The sequence below is a fragment of the Chenopodium album genome, chromosome 13 (assembly GCF_948465745.1).
Source record: "Chenopodium album chromosome 13, dcCheAlbu1.1, whole genome shotgun sequence".
In the NCBI taxonomy this organism is placed as follows: Eukaryota; Viridiplantae; Streptophyta; class Magnoliopsida; order Caryophyllales; family Amaranthaceae; genus Chenopodium; species Chenopodium album.
In genome coordinates, this window is record NC_137846.1 from 53,979,994 (window position 1) to 53,996,464 (window position 16,471).

Sequence of the window (16,471 nt, forward strand, 5' to 3'; positions counted from 1 at the left end):
AATATTGCTTTTCTTTCTTCTTCATGGGTTTCCAACTCAAATTCTCATGAAAACTTCACATTTTTTTTTCCTCTTTTTCTCATTATTTTCTTTTTTTTTTCAACTTATTTTTTTTCTTTGAAACTTAGAGCATACACAAACTTATTTTTCTGAATTTCTTCATTTTTGCTCTTTTTTTTTCTAACTTCTTTTTTTTTCCTTCTTTCTCTTTTATTTTCCAAACACAACTCAATAGGGCATATATAATACATTGATTCTCCATCAAATAAACCTACAAAAAGGCTCTAAGGCATAAAATGTCAGGCGTTAAAGAAGGGAAATCGTGGCTCAAATTGGTTCATCCTAAGAGTTAATGTAAAATAAAAAGAAAATAGAATAAGCATCAAACACCTAAGAAGTTTTGGCTCTAATTATCTAAAAGGAACTTCAATCACTCTTCCACATTGCATCATAAGTCTCAAAAAATCGCAAAGCAAATCCAAGAATCAAATTACATGAAGGAAAATCTAACACACATGAAAAGAATGACTGGAATAAGATGTACCAGTCAACAATGGCTCAAAAGTCTCACATAGGTACTCAAGCTATCCATATTGGTCGAGCGGGGAGACCATTCTAACCACAAACAAGTTCAATCCCAAGCCAATCAGTGAATGGGTTTTCAAAAACAAGTTTTTCAATTTTTAAAATCACACATATATTACATATCATCATTGAGGCATAGTCGTATATATACAACCCAAAGCAAAAAGTAATCTCTCCCCCAAGCTAAACTTCACATTGTCCTCAATGTGAACATATATCGAATAAGAACAAGCAAGAGAAAGCGAAAACTAGGCCCTACTGGCAGAGGAGGGATCATACCTAAGGGCAGAGCTGGGACCACCCTAAAAAAATCGTCGCATCATATCCCCTAGACACTAAAAAAAAAACAAAAACAAGAAAAAGAAAATAAAGGGGAAAATAAAACAAAAAAAATAGGAAAAAAGGGAATGGGTTGCCTCCCATTTAGCGCTTGTTTAAGGTCATAAGCTCGACCTCCTTTTTAGCTCAACCTGGATCACCACACGGAGAAGATACTCCGTGGTATTGCTCATTAATATATCCACCTCCAAACAACTCCTTCAAATTAGAGTTGATGTGCTTTGTATCCGACCTTGTTTTGATGCAGTTAAATCCATCATGTGGTGGAATATAGTCATTTTTGCTCACAAGATTTCTATTAGAAACACACTTATCAACCCAAGGGTTAGTAGCATCAATTCTCAAACAAGTACCACCATCAAAAGTAAAATTATGGTCATTGAAAAGCTTAAACACAACTTGTTTATCCTGAGCTCTAATGGTCACTTGTCCTTTAGGAACATCTATTAAAGCTTGACTTGTAGCAAGAAAAGGGCGACCAAAGATAAGTGGGATCTTATGGTCTTCTTTCATATCCACTACAACAAAGTCAACAGGAAAGACAAGTTCACCAATTTCAACTAATACATCTTCAACTACACCCTTAGGAAGTCTAACAGTTCTATCAGCCATCTGAAGAGATACGGGGGAAGGTTTAAGGTTTTTCAAACCTAATTTGTCATACACCGAAGAAGGCATTAAGTTAACACTAGCACCTAGATCACACAAGACCCTATCAAAATATGTTTCGTTTATCATGCAAGGGATAGTAAAACTACCGGGATCATGCAATTTAGGTGGTAGGCTATCATTTAAAAGATTAGAACATTGTTCTTTTACTACCCAACTTTCTAATTTCTTATCATTACGATCATGATCTAGAATTCCTTTCACAAAATTTGCAAATTGAGGCATTTGAATTACAAGATCGGAAAAAGGAATGGTAGCATATACCTTTTTAAGAGTCTCAGAATACTTCCCAAAATGCTTATCGAGCACGGCTTTTGATAACCTTTGCGGGAAAGGCATCGGCTCTTCATATGCTTGTGGAGCGACATATTTGGGACCTTCTTTCTCATTCTTCTCTGTTCTTGACTCCACATTGCACGCTTTCTCTTCTAGTCCTCCTATAGTTGCTTCAACACTCTTCACGAATATTGCATTGCATTGTTTTGTCTGGACTTTTGCTTGATCTTGAAGAGTTGTTAGATGACTCACTTGTTGTGAAAGTTGAGAAAGATGAGTCTCTATCCTCTTATTTTGAGCGGTGAGCAATTGGATTGAGTTTTGAAAATATTCATTTTGCTTTGCTTGTAGCTCAAATTGCCTTGATATAAGCTCTTGTTGTTGAATTTGGGAGGTAGTAAAATCCTTCATAATTGATTCAAGATCAAATGTTGAGGCCTGAGGTGGTGGTGGTTGTGTGGATTGATGATTGAAAGGTGCCCTTGCTTGAAAAGCGGATGGTGGTGGAGGATTCGTTATAGCTTAAGTGTTCTTGTATGAGAACCCTTGATGATTTCTCCACCCTTCATCAAATGGCCTTGTGGAGGTAGTGGTATAAAAAGCATTAGCTTGCTCAATCGTCATTCCATCATAATTAGGTTGACACTCCCGCGCAGTATGGCCTTGCAATCCACACATCTGACAAGTTTCCATCGAGGGTCGAGGGGACTCGGCTTGAAGTTGATTGACTTTATGAGTTAGTGCCTGCACAGAACTAGTCAACATGGTTAAAGAATCAACATCATGTTTATTACCTATGTTGATAGCATTTCGTCCCCTTGGATGGTAATTATCATTAGCCGCCATCTTCTCAATCAAATCCTTCGCATCAGTTGGGTTCTTCGTCATGATAGAACCTCCGGACGCAGCATCAATGTATATGCGAAACTCATAGGTCAAACCATTATAGAACGTTTGGATCAACATCCACTCTGGAATACCATGGTGAGGGCATTGTCTTTGCAATCGTTTAAATCTTCTCCATGCCTCATATAGGGATTCGTCATTGGATTGATGGAAAGTAGATAGCTCGTTCCTTAATTTTGCGGTTTTCTCTTGCCCCAAGAATTTGACTAGAAAGGCCTTGGCAAGCTTGTCCCACGTATCAAAAGAACCAATACCTTCATCTCGTAACCACTCCCTAGCTCTCTCCCGTAGTGAAAAAGGGAAAAGGCGTAGTCTAATAGCATCATCAGTGACACCATTGAGCTTCATGGTGTCACACTTCTCCAAGAAACTATCAATGTGACTCACTGGGCAATCATTAGGTGAGCCCGCAAAAGAATCATTGGAGATGAACTGTATGAATTGGGGCTTCAACTCAAAACTCTGAGCGGTGACAGGTGGTCTAACAATACTGGAGAGGAATCCAGTTGTTGTATCCGGAATACCATACTCCAAAAGAGATTTTGTTCCCGGATCGCCCATGTCTCTTTTGTTTTGATTCTTCTTTCTTTTACCTCTTCGTCTTCTTGCAGTAGCTTCGATCTCAGAATCAAAAGGTGTTAAATCATCTGAACCTGAACTTCGAGTTTGCATGCAACAAAGAAACTAAAACGGAAGATCAAAGAAACAAGGAATAATAGCCGAAGCAACAAAATAGATGCTTAGTAAAAACGAATCACGAATAACTAGAATGAAACCGTTAGTCCCCGGCAACGGCGCCAAAATTTGATAGGCGTGTCGCGTACCTAACAAAAATAACCTAACAAGACCACTACTATGTAGACGGGCAAGTAAGGGTCGGATCCCAAGAGACTATAGTTCAACTAATTAATTAGACTCAAGTAACTACTAAGCAAGTAACCAAATCAAATAAGTGAGAATTAATAACTAAGAACAATATCAACTAATAAGCAATAAATAATAATACTATGGAATTAATCAAGAACTAAAAACATCTAAGATTAAGTATCCCCACTAATATGAATCAATGCAATAGAACAATCCCTTTCCCTCAATTAAATCAATTAATATTCCACAGGACAGATGCTCCCTAAAACAATACTAAGAGTTTCTTTCGATCAACTAATAGCTTCCCTAACATGCAATCATGCCTATTTTCATGGAATCATACATATTAAAGACATTGAGAACGACATCCTATAAGTCCTAGCAAGAACAATTAGCTATTTTCATGCATAAAAGCTCTTACTTTTAATTAGGGTTCTAAAATCAGTTAAGAATCAACTTTCGTTGTAAACCTAATAACATTCAATAATACTATTTCTAGTTAATCATTGATAATAAAACCAACCCTAACAAAGAGGAATTATAAATTAATCAAATTGGGAATTGGGAATCAAATAACACATCAATCCATATTAGGGTTCAACCTAACCCTAGATTATGAGACTACTCACACATGATAATAGAAATAACAAGAAAAATAATTAAAGAAAACATAATAACAATAGGAAATTAAAGAGATTAAGGTTGAAAGAGAAATACTTGAAATTGAATTAAGATGAATGCTTCAATGGAGTTCTATGTGTTCTCTCACTAAACAACGTAGAATCGAAAAGCTATCATAAAAACTAGATGTTTTAAAATAGGGTTAAAACCCCTATTTATACTTTCCTAAAAATAAACATAAAATAATAAATAAAATAAATCTCCTGCGCACATGTACACGGCCGTGTGCTGATGGGTACACGACCGTGTAGCTGACCTATACTTGATCTTCAAATTTCATCATATACGTACACGGTCGTGTAGCTGAGAGGTACACGAGCGTGTAGGCTGACTTCATAAGGTGATGGAATCACACGACCGTGTAGCTCGTGGTACACGACCGTGTAGCAAACATTCATACTTGGAATTATCGCATGACCGTGTAGTTAAGGGTACACGGCCATGTAGCATGTAAGCGTGGATGGAAGAATCAAACGACCATGTAGCTTATGGTACACGGCCATGTAGCATTACCATCAATCATCATCTATCACTCCAGCAAAGCTCTCCAATCTACCTCAAAATGTCGTGGCATGCTCATAATCACTCCAAATGCTCCATTTCATCCTAAAATCACAATATAACAACCAAACAACCAGAATAGAAGAAATCGAGTCCAACTTGGATAAAACATACAAAAACACAAACTATAAGTTGAAATTCTATAGTAAACGCATTCCAAATAACCCAAGAATAACGGTATAATATCGACTTATCAAAGTCTCCGAGAACAATCAAGGAAGTGCAAAGACTGACCGGCTGTTTAGCAGCCCTTGGAAGATTTTTGTCAAGGTTAGGGGATAAGTGCCGTTACTTTTTTCAAACCATAAAGAAGAAAACCATGTTCGAGTGGACAGAGGAGGCCGAGGAAGCATTCGTACAGTTGAAGAGTCACTTGCATACATTGCCTCGCCTCGTCAGTCCGCTCAGGAATGAGAAGCTATACATCTATCTTGCCATCTCTGAACACTCTCTAAGTGCCGTCCTTCTTGCTGAAAGGGACGGCCATCAGGTCCCAGTGTATTTTATCAGCCATGTACTTCATAATGCTGAGCTTAAGTACCCCCCAATTGAAAAATTTGGCCTGGCCTTATACATGGCATCAAAGAAGCTGCGGCCGTATTTTTTGGCACATTCAATTGTGGTCTATACAGACCAACCCTTGAAGAAGTCGTTCTCAACATTAGAGGCAAGTGGCCGCATGCTCAAGTGGGCCTTGGAGCTCAGAGGTTTTGACCTTGTGTTTGAACCAAGGAAGGCAATCAAGGGGCAAGCTTTTGCGGATTTTTTGGCTGAAATGACACGGCCTGATCTTCAGCCGGCCGGGGACCAAGTCTGAAAAGTGTTTGTGGATGGTAGTGCAACAGCGACCGGGTGTGGCGCTGGTATTATATGTGAATCTCCTGAGGGAGACAAGTATGAGTACGCGCTGAGATTTCAGTTCCAAGCGTCAAACAATGAAGCTGAGTACGAAGCATTGTTGGCCGGCCTAAGGATGTGTAAAGCGGCCGGGGCAACCAAAGTTGAAGTATGCTCGGACTCCCGGCTAATAGTTCACCAAGTCAATGGTGGCTTCGAAGCCAGGGAGCCGGCCATGATGAAGTACATGCAGCTAGTAAAAGATGAGGCCGAGAGCCTAGAACAATTCTCTCTCAGACAAGTTCCTCGTTCAGAGAATCATCAAGCGGACGCCCTCTCCAAATTGGCTTCCTCGGCATCATGTGATACTCCAAGATCAGTGTTTTGGGAAGTAAAGGAGAAAAGGAGCATTGATGCTGAGCCCGTTCAGATAATAGATAGAAGTTCAACCTGGATGGATGGAATTATTTCCTACTTAAGGGATGGAATACTTCCGGACGATCCAAAAGAGAGTTGGCTAATGAAGAGGAGAGCGGCCTGGTTCGAAATGAAGGATGGGGAACTATTCAAAAGAGCCTTTGTGAAGCCTTACCTTAAGTGTATAACTCCTTAAAGAGGGCACGAAGTGCTGGACGACCTTCATCAGGGACATTGTGGCTCGCATATTAGAGGACGGGCCTTAGCTGAAAAAGCGACACATTTGGGATATTACTGGCCGAGCTTGAATTCGGACGCCATGAAAATGGTGAAAAAATGTGACAAGTGCCAGAGATTTTCAACCCTTATTCATCGTCCAGCAAATAGTCTATCAGCCATCAGTAGTCCGCTTCCTTTTGCTAAATGGGGCATGGACATTTTGGGGCCGTATACTCCTGCATCCGGCCAGAGACGATATGTACTAGTGGCAGTAGACTACTTCACTAAATGGGTTGAAGCTGAGGCCGTCCGGGGCATCAAATGGACGGATGTGTCAGCCTTCATTTGGAAGAGCATAATCACTCGGTACGGGGTACCTCAGTCAATGGTGTTCGACAATGGACCTCAGTTTGAGACGCGCCAACTCAAGGAATGGTTGGGGGACCGGGGCATAACTCATTGTTTTGCCTCAGTCGGCCAACCACAAGCCAATGGCCAAGTTGAGGCCTATAACAAGTTGATTTCAAATGGGATCAAGCGCAAGCTTGAAAAGGCAGGCGGCCTATGGGCAGACGAGTTGGTCAATGTGCTATGGTCCATACGGACAACAGCAAAGAGTTCTACAGGGGAGACTCCATTCTTTTTGGTCTATGGAGCTGAGGCTGTACTCCCAATTGAAATGTACGAGCCCACTTTGCGAGTAATGCTTTATGATGAATCGGCCAATTGGGAGGCCATGAAGACCGCCTTAGACTTCCTTCCAGAAGCTAGGGGCAATGCGGCGCTTAGGCATGAAATTTATCGCTTAAGGATGACAAGGGCATATAACCGCCGAGTGTCTAAGCGGCTGCTCAAAATGGGGGATCTAGTGTTGAGAAAAATGGAAGCTGTTGGCCGTGCCAATGAGGACGGCAAGTTGACTCCAAACTGGGAGGGGCCGTACCGAATTAGGGAAGAAGTCCAAGACAGCACATATCGCCTTGAGGCAATTGATGGCCGTCAGATACCACGGACGTGGAACACTGATAATTTGAAGAAATATCATGTTTAAGTTTTTATTTCTTTAAATACTTAGCCAAAAAGCTGTTTATACAGCTAGGTCTACTGACCGAGCCTTGTAATTAAAGCCATATGGCCACAACAATGTACCTTTGACAAAATTAATGAAAAGTCAGGCATTGTTGAACTATTTGTTGTTTTACTTGTATTTATTTGCCTATTATTATTTATGATTAAAGGCCGAATGAAATGATTTACTAAGTTGCTTCCAATATAGCAACACGGCTTATCATTCTTACTAAATGGCCGAAGTGAAAAGGAAGCAAGGTTGCTCCCAATATAGCAATTCGGCCACACAAAAAAAAAAAAAAAAAAAAAAAAAAAAAAACTGATTTAATTCAGAGATCAATGCGTCCGCCCAATTCTAGGCGGACGATTGAGGCAAGGTATTCCGAACTTGTGTAGAAAACAAGTGTCCTTTACAAATAGGGCAAGGGCATACCTAGACATTTAGCCCGGCCGAGCAAGGAATCTCTAAGTTGAGATAATACTTGGGATTTCTAGGGTGCGTCCGAGCGATAGATTCAACGGACTACTCGTACAATGATAGCCGAACGGCCAATTAAATTGATTCGGTGCTTCACCTAGTCCAAGGGCAATCATTACTATGATTTGATTAACTTGCTAGTCGTCATACCCTTTTAAGGCATAAAAACTACCAAGTTAATCAAACCGCTTAGAGAATGGACTAGGCGAACACCGAATAAAGGGGCATACCCCTAGGAACGTACGAAAAGGCATAATATTTAGACGTACGAAAATCATTCAAAAAATGAAACAAAGGTGAAAGAACCGCGCAAAGGCGGACAAAATCTTCATTAATAAGACCGCACAAAGGCGGCCATAATGTTTACAATACCGCTCTAACAGGAGGCTTCAAATTAAAAACAAAAAAAAAAGAGAAGTACAGAAAAAGCTAAGTACAAAGTAAGCTGAAAAAAGAAGGAAAGCTTGAAAGCTGAGCAGACGGCTGCTGGAGGACCTGAGCTCTACTTAGCCGTATTATCTTTGGCAGGCTCCTCCGCATTCTTGGCGTCCTCGGCCTTGGCAGCCCCGTCGTCCGCCTCCTCCTCATCCCCGTCCTCTCCGGACTCGGGGGAAGTAACTACCAGCTCAGGAGGAGGCATGCCGGCCTTCTTTGCCTCTTCTCTGAGGCAGACGTACTGAAGCCGCTTCTTGAAGCGTTCCTCATAATAGGCGGCCTCACCTTCGTCCACCATCAATTCAAAGGCATCGAAGAAGTATGCCTTAAGTCTGTCTTCAGCATCTTGCTCAATGCGGACGACCTCTTCCGCGCTGGGTGGCCGAGGAGTTTTAAGTTGCTCCTCATAGTCCGCAATGGACTTCTTTAAGGTCTCAACCTCGACCTTCAGCGCGTCCGCTTCATCTAGAGCAGACTTAAGGTTGGCTTGGGCCAACTTCAGCTCGCTCTTCAAGGCTTCAGACGCCTCGAAGCCCAACCTCCACTTCTCCTTCTCCAGGACGGCCTCGTCCCTTTCAACCCTCAAGGCCTCCCTGGCCAAGGACTCTTGTTCGAGTGCCTTGCCCAGTTTGACCAGGTCCTCTGTTTGCCGCGCCGCTTTGTCAGACAGCGCGGTTATTTGGGTCTCAAAATGTACCCTTTGGACGGCGGCCGTCCCGGTTACAGCATCCTCGGCTTTCCTGATTTCGAGCCAAGCTTGCTTCAACCGCTCGTTCTCTTTATCCTTCCAGTCAAGGAAGGCGTTCAAGCGGAGGAAAAGTTGCGGACAGTAGAAGGAAAATTAGTCAAATAACAAGAAAATACGCTAAGTGTTGGAAAGGAGAATGTGATAAAATAGAAGCGTACCTCGGCACTACAGTTAAGCATGGGGCCGAGGAACCCCTCATTGATCCCCCGCAGCTTGTCACGCTGCGCTTGAGGGACCGCGCGAACCATGGACTCGCGCATGGCCTTCCTGTCCGCACCAGTCAGTGACTGGCCGGGCATCCTCAGTTGCATCTCCTCTGATATATCTGCGGACGACCGTGCAAGAAGAGTTAGCTAAAATTTACAAGTACAAGTAAATAAAGTTGTACAAAAATAAAGAAAGAAGAACGGCTAACCAGTGGAGAAGCTTGGAGGAGAGAGATTGATGGGAGGAGGCGGCAAAGAGGCCTCCCCGTCGTTTTCTGGACGACCAGCATCAGCATCGCTGGCCGACTGACTGGCATTTAGCCAGTCAGATTTTTTGACTATCTCGATCCCCGCAACCGTGAAGCGGCCGGTCATTTTTTCTGGGGTTGACTTATCCCCACCGTCCGAAGGGACGGACTCATCGTGGACCTGATCAGCAACAGGTTCCACGGGCTTGGAGGCCCCGCTTTGTGTCAGCCGGGGTTGTTCTCCTTGAAACTGCGTTGTAGCAGTCTGCGACTTCGCCTTGGCCGCGGTTTGTGAAGACGTCTTGGAAGCAACCGTCTTCCTCCTTTTGGATGCGTTCGCATCAGGAGTGGGCGTGGCCGGCTGCTTCTTCCTAGCCTTCGGAGTAGAGGAGGACTGCAAAAATACAACCAAAGTTTGAAAAATTTTACAAGGCAAAGTATATGCTTGCGTCCGTGTGAATTGGGGAAGGAGCTCCCTTCCAGCATGCCTGAACGGACGTAAAGCGTCCGTACAAACTTGGAAAGCAGGCTCCTCCCAATATAGCAGAACGGACAATGGGAAAGAGAAACTCCAAAAATAAACTAAGTGTTTACCTCTTTCAGTTGCTCGTACATCTTAAAACGAGCTTTGTATCGAGCCAAGTCCACCTCGGACATCTCCACTTCCCCTTTTTGGGCCGAGTCCAGCATAGCGTACGCCTCCGCTGCAAAGAGAAAAAAGCAAAAGTGTTAGAATATTTTTCTAAAAACTCTACGTGCGTACAAAAAGTTATATATCTAAGTGTCCACCTTGGGGCATGTTCTGGTACAGGCCGTACGCAGACATGAAGGTAGTGTCCCTAAGCCAGTTGGCAAGAGGAACCCAATGGCTAGGGACACGTTCAGTTTTGTTACCCCGCCTGACTCGGTTGACCTTGAAGTACTCTAGCTGGTGCTCGTGGCTTGGATGGATGGGCGGTTTTTCAGGTTTAAGGTCCCCGCGTCCGAGCTGAATGGGATCCGGACGGCACTTGTTCATGCGGAGGTTGAACTCCGCATCTTGAGTTTTGATGCGGTAGAATCGGTGCTTCCAGTCCCTCCATTTGCTGACACGGTCGACCACAACCATGTAATCCCTGGTCGCACTCAAGATGAGCCAACCATCCACATCCTTCTCCAGCCGAGTGAGTGAGTGCATCTCACAGAAGACTGCAAAGTCTGGCGTGAAACCCTTGCAGATGCACGTCACTAAGTACCCAAAAATATTCAACCAACTATTTGGCGTCAGTTGGAAGAGGCCAATGTCGTATTCGTCCAGAATTGTCCGGACGAATGGATGAAGAGGGAAGCGAAGGCCCACATCCAAGGCGGCCCTGTAAACGCAAAACGCCCGTTTGCGCGGCTTCTCCTCATCCCATGTAGCCACCGCAATGGCTTTCCTGGGGACTTGTATTTCGAATCCCTCCCCCAAATGGAGGGACTCCTTGTACTTCTCAAAATCCTTTTTTAGGAACTTCAGGGCCGTCTCCCCAACCGTACAGGCGTACGGGTCCCTGAAGTTGTCAATGTTGGCGACGTTTTCCTCGGCCGCCGCCTCACCTTCGGCCGTCTCACCCACGGCCTCTTTCTCAACTTCCTCTTCTTCCATTTGGTGAGAAGGAGCACTCCCAAACTCTGAAGACAGCACCCTGTCCAGGTCTGCTGCCTCGGCCGAGCTTCGGCCTCTTCAGCTTTGTACGCCCATGGAAGAAGGAACGCTCTCCTCAACTAATGGACGCTTGCCGTTGTCCTTAGCAGCGTCCGCCTGATTTCCCGAAGGAGGGGCGCTGCGAATAGCCAGGACGGACGGTTCTCTGATTGAGATTCCCGTCAAGGGTCTGTCCGCCCCGCCCAGTTGAAGCAGGGGTTGAGAAGAAGAGGGGACGGACGAACCAGAAGCATCCGCCCCAGGATTGGAAGGGTTGTCTTTGCAGGCCACCAGTTCGGCCCCATCCATGACTGAACTGGCAAATTGAGGGAACCTAAGTTCCGGAGCAGGTGCGAACGAGGCGCCTTCAGCTTGCAGGTGTTCCTCGAAGGACGAAGTGACCTCCACGGCCAAGTGATGAGAGCCAGTGGAGGCGGTCGTTGTTTGGGTGGTGGAGTCAGTCTCCACCATTGTACTTGGGTTACTAGGGTCATAAGGGACCCTAGGATGAACCAGACTTCCGTCTGGGTTCCTGGCCGCGTGAAGCTCGCGCGTACGCATTGTTCTAGCCATTGCCTGTTGGGGCAGAGAAGAATAAGTGGGGGTGAGTACGTACACACTAGACATAGACTCACTCCAAGGAGGAGACAACTCTTCTCCTCAGTCCCAGGCGAACGGCCGGCCTCATGAGGAGAGTCAGACGAAGCCGAGTATGGATCCAGAATTGAAGTAAAAGAAAAAGAAAACAAGTAAAAGTAAAAGAGAAAATGTAGACGGCCTACCTCTATACGTTCTGAAAGCTCTGAAGGTGGTGGTGAAGTTCTTGAAGATTGACCGGAAAACTCAAAAAATGCCTGGAAAACTCAAACTCACGGCGGCGCTCTTGAAGATTAAGGGAAAAATAACTTTCTCTCACTAGAACGCTCTGACTTCTCTCTAGAATTCACAATTGGGTAAAGTGTGAAAATGAGAATTCACCTCCCATATTTATAGAATGAATTCATGAGGGCAAAGTGGTAAAACCATCTTTCCCTCCTAAACATTCAAACGGTAATCTCTTGAGAAATTACTCGAAGAAAGGGACAGAACGACGTTAGGGTTCTGTTAACGTGTGAAAAGGACCAGACGGACAATTGACGGCACGTCAAAGTGAGTTGAAATGAGTTAAGTGACAAATTCAGGAGTTTTACACCTTCAACACTTAGTCTCCAAAACTCGAGAATATCTAAGAGGAAAAAACGTTCGCCCAATTCTCAGACGTTTAGTCCAAAAGGAAAAATTCAGACGTACGAAGCATGATTAAAGAGCCAGAGAGTACGTCTGAACTCATGGAAGCCCAGTTTATCTCAAAGAAAATATGTGGCCGCTCTGGGTGGTTAGGAGATAAGCTCCTCCCAGAGTATCAGAACGTCCAGCCTCATTGCTGTGGCCGCTCTGGGTAGTTAGGAGATAAGCTCCTCCCAGAGTATCAGAACATCCAGCCTCATTGCTGTGGCCGCTCTGGGTGGTTAGGAGATAAGCTCCTCCCAGAGTATCAGAACGTCCAGCCTCATTGCTGTGGCCGCTCTGGGTGGTTAAGAGATAAGCTCCTCCCAGAGTATCAGAACGTCCAGCCTCATTGCTGTGGCCGCTCTGGGTAGTTAGGAGATCAACTCCTCCCAGAGTATGAGGACGTCCAGCCCGAAGTAAGTGGACGTCCAAATGAACTCAGAGGTTAAGCCTCTCTCAGAGTACGAGAACGTCCAGTACAGAGTATGGACGTCCAAATGAGCAAGAAGCCAAGATCATTCCAGACTACGAGGACGTCCAGAGCAAAATATATGGACGTCCATGTAGCAAGACGAGCCTTGAATCAGGAGTATATGGACGTCCAGGGCAGATGAGAGGCAAACCTAACCCAGAGTACCAGGACGTCCAGAATGCAAGTTCAGAGGAGGCGGCCAGTAAGTGTACGAGCCACCCCCTCTGAGGGGCAAATGTTTAGGGTAAAAATACCCCAGGTACGTGGCCCAATCTCATAGTGACACGTGGCCCAGTGAAAAGGCGACACGTGGCCCTATGAGAGTGAGACACGTGTCCACCTGTCAGGGTGACACATGTCAGCCATCTCTAAACGCCCTAATACAACATCAGAAAGAGAAAAAGGCCCTGATGACCTCAGGCCCAAATCCCGAGAAACCCTTGAGAGCCGTAAAACGGCGCCCCCCCATGACACGTGGCAACCTCTGATTGCGCAGCCAATCATGTCACGAAATTCTAGGGCATAAACCCTAGAGGGGTACATGTTCCCACCCCTATAAATACCCCAATCATTTATGATGGGAGGGGTGGATTGTGACATAACATAAATATAGAGCATTTAAGAGCTCCAACTTCTCTCTACTTTCTCTCTCTAGCTTTTCCGATTTCTGATCTCTAACTTGATCGTCGGAGGCGAATATTCCGATAAACGGAATATTCGTTGTTTTGCAGGTGTCCACGTCTCGGTGTCAGGAAAACGTGACCAGTATCCGAGGAGTTCACAAAAAACCCCGAAACAACTCTTATTATAGTTAGGGCATGTTCACATTCTGAACTGAACTGAACTGATTGGAGCAGAACTGAACTGAACCGAACTGAACTGATTGGAGCTGAACTGAACTGAACTGAGCTGAAATGAATATTTTATGAGAGAGGGAAATTTAAAGCTGAACTGAACTGAACTGATTGGAGCTTAACTGAACTTAATTGAACTGAACTGAACTAAAATTTAGTAAATGTGAACAGAAACCTTATTACGTAGTACTACATTTTTCAATAAAGCTTGGTGCAGTTTCCATTCAAATGTGCAATGCCCCAAAGCCCAAAGGCAGGTGAAATGGACCAAGGGCATCAACATACGATTCTATGGGCCTCTTTTACTAAGCAAAATATAGAATTAGGCAACATTGACCCCATTAATTCAAATTCAAGCTAAAACTAAAAGAAAGAAAATTGATTGAGTAGACTTCTTTTCACAAGTACTACTAAAGTCTTGGCTTTTAGACATTGTTTTTTTTTCAGTTTTTTTTTTTTTTTTTTAAAAAAAAATCAAAAAATTGAAAACAGGAAACAAGAAAAAGGGTGTTTCCACTTTTCTATTGTTAGTTTTCATAACCAATTGGATGTTGGTGTAGCGGTGATTGGAACTACATTTGGTACGGAGAACCCGTGTTCGATCCCCCACAATAACAATTGGGAGGGTACTGGAACCTAACCACCCAGAACTGATCACTGAATCCGAATTAGCCCAAAGGGTGAACCGAGTGGAACACCAAAAAAAAAGTTTGACTAATAATTAATTCATTATATGACATATATTATATGATTTTGAAAAAGAAAAAAAAAACAGAAGCCAAACAAACCCATTACTTAATATGATTCAGTTTAAGATTTGTTTCTCAAAATAACTTGTTTTTTTGGTGAAACTTAATTGTGAACCTCACATTTCGTGTATTGGATTGTACTAATTTTTTTTTTCTGAAACATTTTATGCTAATTGAACACATCAACACAATATACTTTGTATCAAACGTCATGAAATTTTTGCAGGTATTATATTTTTTTAGAAGGTTAAGTATCTATATCTCGTGTGTAAGTATCAAATACTTGACATGCATGAGGCTTTGTGTATCAAAGATTTTGAATAACAAAGGATATAACAACTCAAATCAACTAAATATTTTTTTTTTTTGCATTTTTTTATTTTCAATAAACTTGTTATTATAATATATATATATATATATATATAAGTCATAACTAAATGTTTTCTTAAAAAATCATAACTAAATCTTAAATAGGATTTTATATAACTTTTAAAATCAATCCTAGATCGTTATTCCTTTTCTTTGTCATCCTCCACCCCTTCATCACCATCAACCCTTCGGTTGCAGCTCATCCAGTGTTATTTTGGTGCGTTTTGGATCATCATATGATTGTTTTTTCCCTAAGTTTGTAAGTATTGTTTCATCAATGACGATTTTGTAAAGCCTAAACAGGAAAAAAGTTCTCAATTTGTGGGGCTAACAACTCGACTATGTGTATGACATTTTAGGTATAATGTATGTTTTGAATCAAGTTGATTATATTTATCGTATTTTTATGGTTAAGGTTAGTAACATATATCTATGGTTATTTACATGTATAAAAATTCTTGCCAATGGATTATTTTATTCAAGTAGCAATAGAAAATCATTTATAGACAGTTCTTTAATTAATATTGTGACAATTGTTTTCAGTAAGCTTAGCTTGTTTTGCGTAGGCACTTTGAGATTCATCTTGTAACCTTAAAATCAAATCCTCGCGATATTTGACAAGTAGTAAAAAGGGAAACATAATATATACCATGGGAAAATTGTCAAATAATTAAAACCCCAATACTCATAAATCGTAAAGACAAATCAGAGCCTTAGAGGATATGGGTGGATTACATGTTCCCAAATGATGCCCAATTTTAATATTTATAGGCAATAGATGAAGTGTGTTGCTCGAAACAACTACATACAGGATCTTCCAGAAAAATCTTTGGTAGAATTTTCTGGAAACATACACAATTAGTTGGCTGATGGAATTTGGGTCACATTAAACCCAACAAACAAATATTAACCGATTAAGTTATTTATGATCAGTTTCATACACAAGCCAAATTGAGCCTTTATGTTGTTTCTTTCGAGTGTATCAAAAGTAGATTTCTTGCTTTGTTTAGAATTAATAATCACATATGTTATTATTTAATTTTTAATTTAAATGTATAAAATATAAATATATCGGTTAATTATATTTAGACTATGTTTAGTTCACTTTATTTTTTTCAATGATCTAAACTTATTTTTTTCTGATCTAGTTTGATTAGACCTAAACTTTATTTTTTCTAATCTGATCTGATTGCTTGATTTGTCCAAAATTTGAGGTTTTGCAGATTTGTAGTAACATGTATTTTTTCAATATGTAATTTCATTTTTTTAAACAAAATCAAGCAATAAAATAGTGACATAAAAGGATTTATATGATTTGATATGATGCAATTAGTATACTCCTGGAGTACTATGGATCATGGTACTCCTTACATAATATGTTTGAGTATTTTGCGTACACTTTATGTTATTTTGCTTAAATGTTGTATTATTTTGTTACAACAATATGTTATTTACTTATCTACTTCAACCTCAACTCATGCTATTTATAATTTACATAAAATAACAAATACTTATTTAAAAATAACACATATATGAATTGAATAATAATAAG

The 16,471-nt window shown here is 41.9% G+C and overlaps 1 protein-coding gene and 1 non-coding gene across 2 annotated transcripts; one reads left to right on the forward strand and one right to left on the reverse strand.

The window, feature by feature from the left end:
- Positions 1-2,391: 2,391 nt before the first annotated feature.
- Positions 2,392-3,336, reverse strand: LOC145575797 (uncharacterized). Its single transcript, XM_081633596.1, has one exon. The coding sequence runs from the start codon at positions 3,334-3,336 to the stop codon at positions 2,392-2,394; it is 945 nt and encodes a 314-aa protein (XP_081489722.1).
- Positions 2,846-2,952, forward strand: LOC145577114 (small nucleolar RNA R71). The gene has a single exon (XR_014098603.1). It is a non-coding gene; the product is annotated as a small nucleolar RNA R71 (small nucleolar RNA).
- Positions 3,337-16,471: the final 13,135 nt, after the last annotated feature.